This window comes from Leptodactylus fuscus, chromosome 7, assembly GCF_031893055.1.
Source record: "Leptodactylus fuscus isolate aLepFus1 chromosome 7, aLepFus1.hap2, whole genome shotgun sequence".
Classification (NCBI taxonomy): domain Eukaryota; kingdom Metazoa; phylum Chordata; class Amphibia; order Anura; family Leptodactylidae; genus Leptodactylus; species Leptodactylus fuscus.
Genome location: NC_134271.1, coordinates 112,230,766 through 112,247,813, shown reverse-complemented (window position 1 = coordinate 112,247,813; position 17,048 = coordinate 112,230,766). Strand labels below are relative to the sequence as shown.

At 43.1% G+C, this 17,048-nt stretch overlaps 1 protein-coding gene across 1 annotated transcript in view; it reads right to left on the bottom strand.

Moving 5' to 3' along the window:
- Positions 1-5,015, bottom strand: part of CDAN1 (codanin 1) — a 30,239-nt gene extending 25,224 nt beyond the window's left edge. Inside the window, exons 1-4 of the mRNA XM_075282818.1 lie at positions 4,931-5,015; positions 2,221-2,891; positions 1,285-1,494; positions 974-1,155 (exon numbers count right to left, since the gene is read on the bottom strand). Coding sequence (XP_075138919.1) covers positions 974-1,155; positions 1,285-1,494; positions 2,221-2,891; positions 4,931-5,011 — 1,144 coding nt within the window. The 5' untranslated portion in view covers positions 5,012-5,015. The remainder of the gene's footprint in view (positions 1-973; positions 1,156-1,284; positions 1,495-2,220; positions 2,892-4,930) is intronic.
- Between the last annotated feature and the right edge of the window lie 12,033 nt (positions 5,016-17,048).

Below are 17,048 nucleotides of genomic sequence, written 5' to 3'. Positions count from 1 at the left end.
GACATCCCAATATCTACACTGGTTGGATAACTGGTTGACAAGGCTAGATAAGCTCGTGCCCCTCAGTGGTCTCTACAGGACTGGTGGAGATTGGCAAGGACAACTCCCAGTTATCTCCTTCAGCCACTAACTTTAAATATGATCCAAGGGCCATGTTTATAGCTGCAGGGAGAGAGAGGAGAGAAGCAAGAGACCTCAAGTGCAACCTGTCTGGCACCTGGGGTATCTTTCTACTCTATGGGAACTATAGAAACTGCAGACCAAAATACCAGAGCCACCTCTCCATTCTGATCTGTATGCAAGTGACAGCCATTTCATGGAACAAGACAAGGTTTGGGAATCTATTTTCAACAACAGGTGCAATGTTCTACAGTACAGGTAAGGTAAGATAATCCTGTAATAGTCCCACCATGGGGAAATTCAGTGTGTTACAACAGCATGGATAATACAGTAATATTACAAGAAAGAACACATACAAGCTCAGAATATCAGATAGAAAAAGATACTAGGAAACATAGCAACTAAAAAGAAAAGAAAGACTTCAGATCATTTAATTCTCTGTGCGGAGTGATCTCCACTTAGCCTGATGTAGATTATACAGCCTGACCGCGGTTGGGAGGAAGGATCTCCGATAACGCTCCTTCTTATACTTGGGGTGAAGCAGTTGGTCACTGACAGTACTGCCCAGTGTTGTCACGGTCTCATACATGGGATGGGAGTTGTTCTCCAGCATGGAGCTCACCACGGACAGTGTCCTTCTGTCACCCACCAACTGTATTGGGTCCGCAGGACAGAGCTGGCCCTTCTAATCAGCCTGTCGAGTCTATTTCTATCCCTGGCTGATATGTTACTCCCCCAGCAGGCTACTCAGAATTTATGGCATATCTTGTGAACATGCCATAAATGTCTGTAAAGGAAATTACCCATAAAACTACATTAATTGGATAGGCAGATGTTAAAACATCAACAATACCTTTTATGCAAGTGGAAAAAAGCTCAGCAAGGACCTTCAGATATTTTTTACTAGACACTCTGTCAGGATCAGCATAGGACACAATATCTGAAGAAACACTCGAGCTTCTGCCGTAGCTCTGTTTGGTAGGAGTGACAGGATCTAACACAACGGGAGATGAGGTTTGCTGCAATAGTTTAGTCCTAGAAAACAGTATTTAAATTAATCAAATAATGCAAAGTTGAAAATAAAGTCTATAAAACACAGAAAAATCTTAAGATCTGTCATTTAGATCAAGCAAGTGCTTGATGTAAATCCTAAGATGGCAATACCTTTCCTTGCGCAATATTTCCCTCTCTTCACGTAAACTTGCCGCATTAGGTGTTCCAACAGCTTCCTGAACATTGGTAAACACATCCGTTCCTGTGCGACTATGCTCCATATTGGATGGGCCAATTGGAGTGGAGGTAAAACATAGCCGTGACTTGGATTGGGCATCACTGATCGGAGTTGGGTTGATTCTTCGGGATGGTTTCGCTTTACTGAAAAAAACAACAACCCAGAAATAAGAAATAAAGCTCACAAGCTCATATATTAGCTAATCCTTGGTATAATAAATAATCTATACAGATTGCAAGCAAGAAAAAAACATGACTGCAAAAACAATCTTATCAAGCATCTCTGTATCCTTACATAAAGGCATATGATAGCATTAGTTAAATGTCAGCCTTGTAATTCAAGATTTACCCTGCAAAAGCTGCTGCAGGAAAAAATGGCTGACTGGCCACGGCTCCCCTTAAAAAGCGTGCAAGATCAGCTGATCGGCTACGGGACTGCATTCTAAAATGAGACAACCCCTGTTACGACCAGAGATGAGAACCAATCCCAATGTAGGACATCACAAAAGCCTTTCCCAAGGCTTGCTGAATGGTACCCGGTGTCATCCTTGGCACTCAAGGCCATATAATGCAGTCCTACCTTTAGAAGGACTGAGAAATTCCAGAAAGTGAGTTGTATTTTTTTCCAAAATCAGTTGGCTGGGGGGAGGGGGTCTAAATGACTTATGGACCTGAAGTAAAACCAGAATTGGCACCAGCCATGTACGGGTTCCATCAGTATTTTCCTTCATGTTAAAAAATCATATACTATAGCCAATGGCTGGTCGGAATTTACAGTACAAATTACAAATGTTTGCTTTTTAATGAGACTACGTAGATTATCACTGCGTTATTATTCCCCAGTATATGAGAAATTTTTTTATTTTTTACCTGGCAGAGTCGCTGGAAGCTCCCATAGGAGGAAACTCATCCAGGTTGTTAAGATTCAGCTGGACACTAGTAGGTGACGCGCTCTTATTGGCACACTCTTGCTTTCTCTTTTGCATACTCCATGAACTGTTCCCTCCTTGAGCCTCATCTTCCAAGGAGCGCCTGCTTAAGTCTTTGGATGCATGACGATTAGATGTATTATTCTTTTTTCTGTTTCGTCTATTTGCATGTCCTTCAGGAGTGAGCACCATAAAGTTCCCAAGATTTGGTTTTTGTGCTGATCGCTTTTCACCATGGTGTTGGACAGGACTACAGCTGGAGTTAGGACTATTAGTTTTGTTCATGTTTGACCTTATGGTAAAAGAAGAGTCACTGGATACAGAGCTTGGAGACAGAAAACACGTATCTGAAGCACATGAACTATTGGGGGTTTGAGCAAAAAGCTGAATTCGGCTTCCCCGCTGTCCAGAGGAGTTGTTGGTTCTCTTCTCTGGGATAGTTCTTTGGCTGCTAGCATTTGCAGTAGTCTTTGCATTTGGAGTTTTTGCAGGTGTAGACGGCCCATTACTAAGAATTTGACTGGTCTGTTCCCGCAGGAAATTGAGCAAAAATGGGACAAAGTCCTTCCGAAGCAAGTGAAGTGAAGCAAGAGTGGGATCAATGTGGCTCTCCTATTAAGGAACAAACAATGAAGCACAAGTTATGGAATAACCACATTAAGGTAAATAGTTTTCCTACTAACTGAAGGACAATTACATAGAGGTACTAGGTATGATAAATGGAGGGTAAAATATATATTCTTCAGGGGTGCGTCACCCACTAGTTCAATGGTGTGAAAGCTTTTTCCCATTGGAGACATTTATGTCAAACAAACAGGATATACCATGTGGTTAAATGTTAACCATGACTTATTCCGGCTTATGTTGTGCCGTCTATTTGGTACAAGTCTGTTTAGATAAATTTATTATAGATTTGCATCAAAATTACTGAAGACATTTTTTTTTCAAAAGTGTCCGGATAAGGCTGTAAGGTTGTGTTGAGCGCTAACATGCACCCATTTTATTACTAATACATGCCTGTTCGGAATATAGCTATTCCACCCTTGTCCCCATAAACATGCATGCTGGGCTCAGCTGCTCTCTATGCAGAAAGGCAAGTAAGCCTGACACCTCAAGTATTGGCTTATATTCCTGAGGCTAAGTCCCCACGTAGCATACCGCAACAAAAAGCGATGCGGGAAAAAACCGTGATAGCAACACACCGCAGTTTTTCCTGGAGCAGTTTCATCTGCGGAGTTTCTGCTTCCATTATACCTATAGGGAAACTACCGGCGTTTCCTTAGGTATATAATTGACACCCTGCGATTTTCAAAGCTACAACGGTTTTGGAAATCGCAGCGTGTCCACTGTGGTATTTTTCTGCAATGCCATCCACTTAGCAGGGACTGTAAAATGTTGCGGTTCTTGCAGCAGCGTTTACGCCACAGCCTTAGGGCTAGTTCACACAGGGTTATTTGGGACAGATTTTGACGTGGAATCCGCATCAGAATCAAGCTAAAAAAACCGCCTTCCATTGAAATCAATGGGAGCTGATCATTTCCTTTTTCCGCGAGCGGTTTGTTCCCGCTCGTGGAAAAAAGAGGCAACATGCCCTTTCTTCAGGCTGATTCAGCTGCGGACTTTGTGACACCTCCCTCCCAACTAAGCCCATTCATTTGGGCCTAATCCGGAGCGGAATGCCGCGACTAGATGCCGATGCACTGCACCAGCATACAGTCGCGGCTAGCCATTTTTTGGTCTGGAATCTGGGGCGGCCTCAGTGTCAAATTCTGGTCCAAAAAAATACTCACGCGTGAACTGACCCTTAAAGAGGTTTTCTCATGAACAGAATCATGGTTAAGTTTGTAGATGGCAATTGCTACATTTTAGGATACATTGATATTTTGGCTGCACTTTCAAAGCACAGAATAATAAAAGTGAATGGATTCATGTTGTGACGGAAATGTTTTTGCTACAATGTCACCAGTGTCACAGATTCCAGCAGGGTTAGATTTTTCTTTTTGTGTGACAGTCACAATGTGATCCTATTAGTTTCCATTCCACTGTAGTATTACACAGTAACGGGTGTGCTGACATCTGCAGGGTCTCATCTATACCTGGGCGTCAAAGAGACACCATTGACTATCACTAGTCACTACTCAGGTCCCCCTTGCAGTTCTGTGTACCTGACAATGTGAGGACGAGTGTACTATAGGGGTAACATATAACATGAGGGGCCCGGACTGTCACAGCTCACCCCAGTCACTGAGCATTGCTGTAGGGACCATCCCCATGACTATAAACAGTGCAAAGGTCAGCGTTGCCCCCAGGACCTGGGGAATGAGGGGGCATTACAGATCTCAGTGCCCCAGTTCAGGTCACTAGTACTATGATGAGGTTCCTCTGTCCCCTGACATGACACGTGCCTTGTGTTATGGCAGTACAGAGGCATGGCCCCCCACCATAACACTTACTATAAGCTCACTAGCCAGGGCTAACAGAATACTCCACACAGAACTCCTGGGCACGGGTCACAGACATAGGGTGATACAGAGCATGAAGCGAAGGTAAACAGTGGGCGCGTACAATGACTCCTAGCAGCCAGCTATAAGAGAGCCGCAAGCTCTAGCACATACCACGGCTGACTGGGAGGCCTCTAGTGGGCGCTGTACCTGTGTCGTGTGCGTCACCCAACGCAAAACTGCGTCCACTGTGACCCGCTCCTGCAGCAACAGCTCCAGCACCGCCGCCATTCTGTACCCTGCGCGCCAACCACTGGTTGTCTGACGTCACACCAAGGGCGGAGCTGAGGGATTGGAGGCGGAGTTACGTACACGTGTAAAAAGGAAAGGGCGGGGCGCATACAGAGCGTTAACCACATGTGGGCGTGGTCATATAGAATACTGAGTTGTCGTGTACAGAGACCAGGCTGAGATAGGAGACCGTGCCATGACTACAGAGAGGGAGAGGCGGGGCAGACATGTGTACAGACCGCCCACTACAGAGAGGGAGAGGCGGGGCAGACATGTGTACGGACCGCCCACTACAGAGAGGGAGAGGCGGGGCAGACATGTGTACGGACCGCCCACTACAGAGAGGGAGAGGCGGGGCAGACATGTGTACGGACCGCCCACTACAGAGAGGGAGAGGCGGGGCAGACATGTGTACGGACCGCCCACTACAGAGAGGGAGAGGCGGGGCAGACATGTGTACGGACCGCCCACTACAGAGAGGGAGAGGCGGGGCAGACAAGTGTACGGACCGCCCCGACATGGGCGGCACTAGCAGCTGATACAGGGCTAACAAATCAGGAGGCCTGAGAGGCGGAGTGCAAACACTGAATGCAGAGTAGCACTTACTGGGATGTGGCTACATGTGACATCATCATACTTACAGTCTTCATATGCTGTGATGTCACAGTGTACTCAGTTCTGGGCTTATAGTCCCTGTACTGTGACAGCCCCCGACAGTCGTTTGGAGGTGAGGCCTGTAATGGGCTTCCTTCCTGTCTTTTTGGGGACCTGCCCTGGGTCGACTGGGGCAGGCGCTGGTCTTTGATCTGAGTCCATGAGTATCCCAGGTGGTGGCAGCCCAGGGAGAAACTGGACGACTGGTCAGTTCTTAGTACCGTAGGTGGTGGCAGCCCAAGGGGAAAAGGATGTGTTGGACTTTCTGCTTCGGCAGCTTGTCCGTTGGTACTCAACTCCACTCTGTACCTTTTCGTCCTTGTGCGGGCGAGTTAGTCGGGAACCCCTTTCCCTTTTGGAATAGGGTACGTTTTTGGCAAGCATCCTGGGCACGTTTTTTTTAGTGGCACTCCCACTTTTTTCGTGCACTGGGTGTGAAGTTGGCACAGTTTAGAGGCCTTCAAAAAAAAAAAAAAAATTACTCTCTCGCTGTCACCTCTGTATAGTATATCACTGTGTACGTTATTCCTGTGCTGTGACACTTCTCTGTATATTACTGTGTGCGTTATTCCTGTACTGTGACACTTCTCTGTATAGTATATCACTGTGTGCGTTATTCCTGTGATGTGACACTTCTCTGTATAGTATATCACTGTGTGCGTTATTCCTGTGATGTGACACTTCTCTGTATAGTATATAACTGTGTGCGTTATTCCTGTACTGTGACACTTCTCTGTATAGTATATCACTGTGTGCGTTATTCCTGTGATGTGACACTTCTCTGTATAGTATATCACTGTGTGCGTTATTCCTGTACTGTGACACTTCTCTGTATAGTATATAACTGTGTGCGTTATTCCTGTACTGTGACACTTCTCTGTATAGTATATCACTGTGTGCGTTATTCCTGTGATGTGACACTTCTCTGTATAGTATATCACTGTGTGCGTTATTCCTGTGCTGTTACACTTCTCTGTGTAGTATATCACTGTGTGCGTTATTCCTGTACTGTGACACTTCTCTGTATAGTATATCACTGTGTACGTTATTCCTGTGCTGTGACACTTCTCTGTATAGTATATCACTGTGTGCGTTATTCCTGTGATGTGATACTTCTCTGTATATTACTGTGCGTTATTCCTGTGCTGTGACACTTCTCTGTATATTACTGTGTGCGTTATTCCTGTGATGTGATACTTCTCTGTATAGTATATCACTGTGTGCGTTATTCCTGTGCTGTTACACTTCTCTGTATAGTATATCACTGTGTGCGTTATTCCTGTGATGTGACACTTCTCTGTATAGTATATCACTGTGTGCGTTATTCCTGTGATGTGACACTTCTCTGTATAGTATATCACTGTGTGCGTTATTCCTGTGCTGTTACACTTCTCTGTATAGTATATCACTGTGTGCGTTATTCCTCTGCTGTTACACTTCTCTGTGTAGTATATCACTGTGTGCGTTATTCCTGTACTGTGACACTTCTCTGTATTTTATATCACTGTGTACGTTATTCCTGTGCTGTGACACTTCTTTGTATAGTATATCACTGTGTGCGTTATTCCTGTGATGTGATACTTCTCTGTATATTACTGTGCGTTATTCCTGTGCTGTGACACTTCTCTGTATATTACTGTGTGCGTTATTCCTGTGATGTGATACTTCTCTGTATAGTATATCACTGTGTGCGTTATTCCTGTGCTGTTACACTTCTCTGTATAGTATATCACTGTGTGCGTTATTCCTGTGATGTGACACTTCTCTGTATAGTATATCACTGTGTGCGTTATTCCTGTGCTGTTACACTTCTCTGTGTAGTATATCACTGTGTGCGTTATTCCTGTACTGTGACACTTCTCTGTATTGTATATCACCGTGTGCGTTATTCCTGTGCTGTGACACTTCTCTGTATTGTATATCACCGTGTGCGTTATTCCTGTACTGTGACACTTCTCTGTATAGTATATCACCGTGTGCGTTATTCCTGTGATGTGACACTTCTCTGTATAGTATATCACCGTGTGCGTTATTCCTGTGATGTGACACTTCTCTGTATAGGATATCACCATGTGCGTTATTCCTGTGATGTGACACTTCTCTGTATAGTATATCACCGTGTGCGTTATTCCTGTGATGTGATACTTCTCTGTATAGTATATCACCGTGTGCGTTATTCCTGTGCTGTGACACTTCTCTGTATATTACTGTGTGCGTTATTCCTGTACTGTGACACTTCTCTGTATAGTATATCACTGTGTGCATTATTCCTGTACTGTGATACTTCTCTGTATATTACTGTGTGCGTTATTCCTGTACTGTGATACTTCTCTGTATATTACTGTGTGCGTTATTCCTGTACTGTGACACTTCTCTGTATAGTATATCACTGTGTGCGTTATTCCTATGCTGTGACACTTCTCTGTATAATATATCACTGTGTGCGTTATTCCTGTGCTGTGACACTACTCTGTATAGTATGTCACCGTGTGCGTTATTCCTGTGCTGTGACACTTCTCTGTATTGTATGTCACCGTGTGCGTTATTCCTGTGCTGTGACACTTCTCTGTATTTTATATCACTGTGTGCGTTATTCCTGTGCTGTGACACTACTCTGTATAGTATATCACCGTGTGCGTTATTCCTGTGCTGTGACACTTCTCTGTATTGTATATCACCGTGTGCGTTATTCCTGTGCTGTGACACTTCTCTGTATTGTATATCACCGTGTGCGTTATTCCTGTGCTGTGACACTTCTCTGTATAGTATATCACTGTGTGCGTTATTCCTGTACTGTGACTTCTCTGTATAGTATATCACTGTGTGCGTTATTCCTATGCTGTGACACTTCTCTGTATAATATATCACTGTGTGCGTTATTCCTGTACTGTGACACTTCTCTGTATTGTATATCACCGTGTGCGTTATTCCTGTGCTGTGACACTTCTCTGTATTGTATATCACCGTGTGCGTTATTCCTGTACTGTGACACTTCTCTGTATAGTATATCACCGTGTGCGTTATTCCTGTGATGTGACACTTCTCTGTATAGTATATCACCGTGTGCGTTATTCCTGTGATGTGACACTTCTCTGTATAGGATATCACCATGTGCGTTATTCCTGTGATGTGACACTTCTCTGTATAGTATATCACCGTGTGCGTTATTCCTGTGATGTGATACTTCTCTGTATAGTATATCACCGTGTGCGTTATTCCTGTGCTGTGACACTTCTCTGTATATTACTGTGTGCGTTATTCCTGTACTGTGACACTTCTCTGTATAGTATATCACTGTGTGCATTATTCCTGTACTGTGATACTTCTCTGTATATTACTGTGTGCGTTATTCCTGTACTGTGATACTTCTCTGTATATTACTGTGTGCGTTATTCCTGTACTGTGACACTTCTCTGTATAGTATATCACTGTGTGCGTTATTCCTATGCTGTGACACTTCTCTGTATAATATATCACTGTGTGCGTTATTCCTGTGCTGTGACACTACTCTGTATAGTATGTCACCGTGTGCGTTATTCCTGTGCTGTGACACTTCTCTGTATTGTATGTCACCGTGTGCGTTATTCCTGTGCTGTGACACTTCTCTGTATTTTATATCACTGTGTGCGTTATTCCTGTGCTGTGACACTACTCTGTATAGTATATCACCGTGTGCGTTATTCCTGTGCTGTGACACTTCTCTGTATTGTATATCACCGTGTGCGTTATTCCTGTGCTGTGACACTTCTCTGTATTGTATATCACCGTGTGCGTTATTCCTGTGCTGTGACACTTCTCTGTATAGTATATCACTGTGTGCGTTATTCCTGTACTGTGACACTTCTCTTTATAGTATATCACTGTGTGCGTTATTCCTATGCTGTGACACTTCTCTGTATAATATATCACTGTGTGCGTTATTCCTGTGCTGTGACACTTCTCTGTATAGTATATCACCGTGTGCGTTATTCCTGTGCTGTGACACTTCTCTGTATAGTATATCACCGTGTGCGTTATTCCTGTGCTGTGACACTTCTCTGTATTGTATATCACCGTGTGCGTTATTCCTGTACTGTGACACTTCTCTGTATAGTATATCACCGTGTGCGTTATTCCTGTGATGTGACACTTCTCTGTATAGTATATCACCGTGTGCGTTATTCCTGTGATGTGACACTTCTCTGTATAGGATATCACCGTGTGCGTTATTCCTGTGATGTGACACTTCTCTATATAGTATGTCACCGTGTGCGTTATTCCTGTGATGTGACACTTCTCTGTATAGTATGTCACCGTGTGCGTTATTCCTGTGCTGTGACAATTCTCTGTATAGTATGTCACCGTGTGCGTTATTCCTGTGATGTGACACTTCTCTGTATAGTATGTCACCGTGTGCGTTATTCCTGTGCTGTGACACTTCTCTGTATAGTATGTCACCGTGTGCGTTATTCCTGTGCTGTGACACTTCTCTGTATAGTATGTCACCGTGTGCGTTATTCCTGTGATGTGACACTTCTCTGTATAGTATGTCACCGTGTGCGTTATTCCTGTGATGTGACACTTCTCTGTATAGTATGTCACCGTGTGCGTTATTCCTGTGATGTGACACTTCTCTGTATAGTATGTCACCGTGTGCGTTATTCCTGTGCTGTGACACTTCTCTGTATAGTATATCACCGTGTGCATTATTCCTGTGCTGTGACACTTCTCTGTATAGTATATCACCGTGTGTGTTATTCCTGTACTGTGACACTTCTCTGTATAGTATATCACCGTGTGCATTATTCCTGTGCTGTGACACTTCTCTGTATAGTATATCACCGTGTGCGTTATTCCTGTGATGTGATACTTCTCTGTATAGTATATCACCGTGTGCGTTATTCCTGTGATGTGACACTTCTCTGTATATTACTGTGTGCGTTATTCCTGTACTGTGACACTTCTCTGTATAGTATATCACTGTGTGCATTATTCCTGTACTGTGACACTTCTCTGTATATTACTGTGTGCGTTATTCCTGTACTGTGACACTTCTCTGTATAGTATATCACTGTGTGCGTTATTCCTGTACTGTGACACTTCTCTGTATATTATATCACCGTGTGCGTTATTCCTGTGCTGTGACACTTCTCTGTATAGTATATCACTGTGTGCGTTATTCCTGTACTGTGACACTTCTCTGTATAGTATATCACCATGTGCGTTATTCCTGTACTGTGACACTTCTCTGTATAGTATATCACCGTGTGCGTTATTCCTGTACTGTGACACTTCTCTGTATAGTATATCACCGTGTGCGTTATTCCTGTGATGTGATACTTCTCTGTATAGTATATCACCGTGTGCGTTATTCCTGTGCTGTGACACTTCTCTTTATATTACTGTGTGCGTTATTCCTGTACTGTGACACTTCTCTGTATAGTATATCACTGTGTGCATTATTCCTGTACTGTGACACTTCTCTGTATATTACTGTGTGCGTTATTCCTGTACTGTGACACTTCTCTGTATAGTATATCACTGTGTGCATTATTCCTGTACTGTGACACTTCTCTGTATATTACTGTGTGCGTTATTCCTGTACTGTGACACTTCTCTGTATAGTATATAACTGTGTGCGTTATTCCTGTGCTGTGACACTTCTCTGTATATTACTGTGTGCGTTATTCCTGTACTGTGACACTTCTCTGTATAGTATATCACTGTGTGCATTATTCCTGTACTGTGACACTTCTCTGTATATTACTGTGTGCGTTATTCCTGTACTGTGACACTTCTCTGTATAGTATATAACTGTGTGCGTTATTCCTGTGATGTGACACTTCTCTGTATAGGATATCACCGTGTGCGTTATTCCTGTGCTGTGACACTTCTCTGTATAGTATATCACCGTGTGCGTTATTCCTGTGCTGTGACACTTCTCTGTATAGTATGTCACCGTGTGCGTTATTCCTGTGCTGTTACACTTCTCTGTATAGTATATCACTGTGTGCGTTATTCCTGTACTGTGACACTTCTCTGTATAGTATATCACGTGTGAGTTATTCCTGTACTGTGACACTTCTCTGTATAGTATATCACCGTGTGCGTTATTCCTGTACTGTGACACTTCTCTGTATAGTATATCACCGTGTGCGTTATTCCTGTACTGTGACACTTCTCTGTATAGTATATCACCGTGTGCGTTATTCCTGTGATGTGATACTTCTCTGTATAGTATATCACCGTGTGCGTTATTCCTGTGCTGTGACACTTCTCTGTATATTACTGTGTGCGTTATTCCTGTACTGTGACACTTCTCTGTATAGTATATCACTGTGTGCATTATTCCTGTACTGTGACACTTCTCTGTATAGTATATCACTGTGTGTGTTATTCCTATGCTGTGACACTTCTCTGTATAATATATCACTGTGTGCGTTATTCCTGTACTGTGACACTTCTCTGTATAGTATGTCACCGTGTGCGTTATTCCTGTACTGTGACACTTCTCTGTATAGTATATCACCGTGTGCGTTATTCCTGTGCTGTTACACTTCTCTGTATAGTATATCACTGTGTGTGTTATTCCTGTGATGTGACACTTCTCTGTATAGTATATCACTGTGTGCGTTATTCCTGTGCTGTTACACTTCTCTGTGTAGTATATCACTGTGTGCGTTATTCCTGTACTGTGACACTTCTCTGTATTGTATATCACCGTGTGCGTTATTCCTGTGCTGTGACACTTCTCTGTATTGTATATCACCGTGTGCGTTATTCCTGTACTGTGACACTTCTCTGTATAGTATATCACCGTGTGCGTTATTCCTGTGATGTGACACTTCTCTGTATAGTATATCACCGTGTGCGTTATTCCTGTGATGTGACACTTCTCTGTATAGGATATCACCATGTGCGTTATTCCTGTGATGTGACACTTCTCTGTATAGTATATCACCGTGTGCGTTATTCCTGTGATGTGATACTTCTCTGTATAGTATATCACCGTGTGCGTTATTCCTGTGCTGTGACACTTCTCTGTATATTACTGTGTGCGTTATTCCTGTACTGTGACACTTCTCTGTATAGTATATCACTGTGTGCATTATTCCTGTACTGTGATACTTCTCTGTATATTACTGTGTGCGTTATTCCTGTACTGTGACACTTCTCTGTATAGTATATCACTGTGTGCGTTATTCCTATGCTGTGACACTTCTCTGTATAATATATCACTGTGTGCGTTATTCCTGTGCTGTGACACTACTCTGTATAGTATGTCATCGTGTGCGTTATTCCTGTGCTGTGACACTTCTCTGTATTGTATGTCACCGTGTGCGTTATTCCTGTGCTGTGACACTTCTCTGTATTGTATATCACCGTGTGCGTTATTCCTGTACTGTGACACTTCTCTGTATAGTATATCACTGTGTGCGTTATTCCTGTACTGTGACACTTCTCTGTATAGTATATCACTGTGTGCGTTATTCCTATGCTGTGACACTTCTCTGTATAATATATCACTGTGTGCGTTATTCCTGTGCTGTGACACTTCTCTGTATAGTATATCACCGTGTGCGTTATTCCTGTGCTGTGACACTTCTCTGTATAGTATATCACTGTGTGCGTTATTCCTGTGCTGTGACACTTCTCTGTATTGTATATCACCGTGTACGTTATTCCTGTACTGTGACACTTCTCTGTATTGTATATCACTGTGTGCGTTATTCCTGTACTGTGACACTTCTCTGTATAGTATATCACTGTGTGCGTTATTCCTATGCTGTGACACTTCTCTGTATAATATATCACTGTGTGCGTTATTCCTGTGCTGTGACACTTCTCTGTATAGTATATCACCGTGTGCGTTATTCCTGTGCTGTGACACTTCTCTGTATAGTATATCACTGTGTGCGTTATTCCTGTGATGTGATACTTCTCTGTATAGTATATCACCGTGTGCGTTATTCCTGTGATGTGACACTTCTCTGTATAGTATATCACCGTGTGCGTTATTCCTGTGATGTAACACTTCTCTGTATAGTATATCACCGTGTGCGTTATTCCTGTGATGTGATACTTCTCTGTATAGTATATCACCGTGTGCGTTATTCCTGTGCTGTGACACTTCTCTGTATATTACTGTGTGCGTTATTCCTGTACTGTGACACTTCTCTGTATAGTATGTCACCGTGTGCGTTATTCCTGTGATGTGACACTTGTCTGTATAGTATGTCACCGTGTGCGTTATTCCTGTGATGTGACACTTCTCTGTATAGTATGTCACCGTGTGCGTTATTCCTGTGCTGTGACACTTCTCTATATAGTATGTCACCGTGTGCGTTATTCCTGTGCTGTGACACTTCTCTGTATAGTATGTCACCGTGTGCGTTATTCCTGTGATGTGACACTTCTCTGTATAGTATGTCACCGTGTGCATTATTCCTGTGCTGTGACACTTCTCTGTATAGTATATCACCGTATGCATTATTCCTGTGCTGTGACACTTCTCTGTATAGTATATCACCGTGTGCGTTATTCCTGTACTGTGACACTTCTCTGTATAGTATATCACTGTGTGCATTATTCCTGTGATGTGACACTTCTCTGTATATTACTGTGTGCGTTATTCCTGTACTGTGACACTTCTCTGTATAGTATATCACCGTGTGCGTTATTCCTGTACTGTGACACTTCTCTGTATAGTATATCACCGTGTGCGTTATTCCTGTACTGTGACACTTCTCTGTATAGTATATCACCGTGTGCGTTATTCCTGTGATGTGATACTTCTCTGTATAGTATATCACCGTGTGCGTTATTCCTGTACTGTGACACTTCTCTGTATATTACTGTGTGCGTTATTCCTGTACTGTGACACTTCTCTGTATAGTATATCACTGTGTGCATTATTCCTGTACTGTGACACTTCTCTGTATATTACTGTGTGCGTTATTCCTGTACTGTGACACTTCTCTGTATAGTATATCACTGTGTGTGTTATTCCTATGCTGTGACACTTCTCTGTATAATATATCACTGTGTGCGTTATTCCTGTACTGTGACACTTCTCTGTATAGTATGTCACCGTGTGCGTTATTCCTGTGATGTGACACTTCTCTGTATAGTATGTCACCGTGTGCGTTATTCCTGTGATGTGACACTTCTCTGTATAGTATGTCACAGTGTGCGTTATTCCTGTGCTGTGACACTTCTCTGTATAGTATATCACCGTGTGCGTTATTCCTGTGATGTGACACTTCTCTGTATAGTATGTCACCGTGTGCGTTATTCCTGTGATGTGACACTTCTCTGTATAGTATGTTACCGTGTGCGTTATTCCTGTGCTGTGACACTACTCTGTATAGTATGTCACCGTGTGCGTTATTCCTGTGCTGTGACACTTCTCTGTATAGTATGTCACCGTGTGCGTTATTCCTGTGCTGTGACACTTCTCTGTATTGTATGTCACCGTGTGCGTTATTCCTGTGCTGTGACACTTCTCTGTATTGTATGTCACCGTGTGCGTTATTCCTGTGCTGTGACACTTCTCTGTATAGTATGTCACCGTGTGCGTTATTCCTGTGCTGTGACACTTCTCTGTATAGTATGTCACCGTGTGCGTTATTCCTGTGCTGTGACACTTCTCTGTATTGTATGTCACCGTGTGCGTTATTCCTGTGCTGTGACACTTCTCTGTATTGTATGTCACCGTGTGCGTTATTCCTGTGCTGTGACACTTCTCTGTATTGTATGTCACCGTGTGCGTTATTCCTGTGCTGTGACACTTCTCTGTATAGTATGTCACCGTGTGCGTTATTCCTGTGCTGTGACACTTCTCTGTATAGTATGTCACCGTGTGCGTTATTCCTGTGATGTGACACTTCTCTGTATAGTATATCACCGTGTGCGTTATTCCTGTGCTGTGACACTTCTCTGTATAGTATATCACCGTGTGCGTTATTCCTGTGCTATGACACTTCTCTGTATAGTGTATCACCGTGTGCGTTATTCCTGTGCTGTGACACTTCTCTGTATAGTATATCACCGTGTGCGTTATTCCTGTGCTGTGACACTTCTCTGTATAGTATATCACCGTGTGCGTTATTCCTGTGCTGAGACACTTCTCTGTATTGTATATCACCGTGTGCGTTATTCCTGTGCTGTGACACTTCTCTGTATTGTATATCACCGTGTGCGTTATTCCTGTGCTGTGACACTTCTCTGTATAGTATATCACCGTGTGCGTTATTCCTGTGCTGTGACACTTCTCTGTATAGTATATCACCGTGTGCGTTATTCCTGTGCTGTGACACTTCTCTGTATTGTATATCACCGTGTGCGTTATTCCTGTGCTGTGACACTTCTCTGTATTGTATATCACCGTGTGCGTTATTCCTGTGCTGTGACACTTCTCTGTATTGTATATTACCGTGTGCGTTATTCCTGTGCTGTGACACTTCTCTGTATTGTATATCACCGTGTGCGTTATTCCTGTGCTGTGACACTTCTCTGTATAGTATATCACTGTGTGCGTTATTCCTGTGCTGTGACACTTCTCTGTATAGTATATCACCGTGTGCGTTATTCCTGTGCTGTGACACTTCTCTGTATAGTATGTCACCGTGTGCGTTATTCCTGTACTGTGACACTTCTCTGTATAGTATATCACCGTGTGCGTTATTCCTGTGCTGTGACACTTCTCTGTATAGTATATCACCGTGTGCGTTATTCCTGTGCTGTGACACTTCTCTGTATTGTATATCACCGTGTGCGTTATTCCTGTACTGTGACACTTCTCTGTATAGTATATCACCGTGTGCGTTATTCCTTTACTGTGACACTTCTCTGTATAGTATATCACTGTGTGCGTTATTCCTATGCTGTGACACTTCTCTGTATAATATATCACTGTGTGCGTTATTCCTGTAATGTGACACTTCTCTGTATAGTATATCACCGTGTGCGTTATTCCTGTGCTGTGACACTTCTCTGTATAGTATATCACCGTGTGCGTTATTCCTGTGCTGTGACACTTCTCTGTATTGTATATCACCGTGTGCGTTATTCCTGTACTGTGACACTTCTCTGTATAGTATATCACCGTGTGCGTTATTCCTGTGATGTGACACTTCTCTGTATCGTATATCACCGTGTGCGTTATTCCTGTGATGTGACACTTCTCTGTATAGGATATCACCGTGTGCGTTATTCCTGTGATGTGACACTTCTCTGTATAGTATGTCACCGTGTGCGTTATTCCTGTGATGTGACACTTCTCTGTATAGTATGTCACCGTGTGCGATATTCCTGTGCTGTGACACTTCTCTGTATAGTATATCACCGTGTGCATTATTCCTGTGCTGTGACACTTCTCTGTATAGTATATCACCGTGTGCAT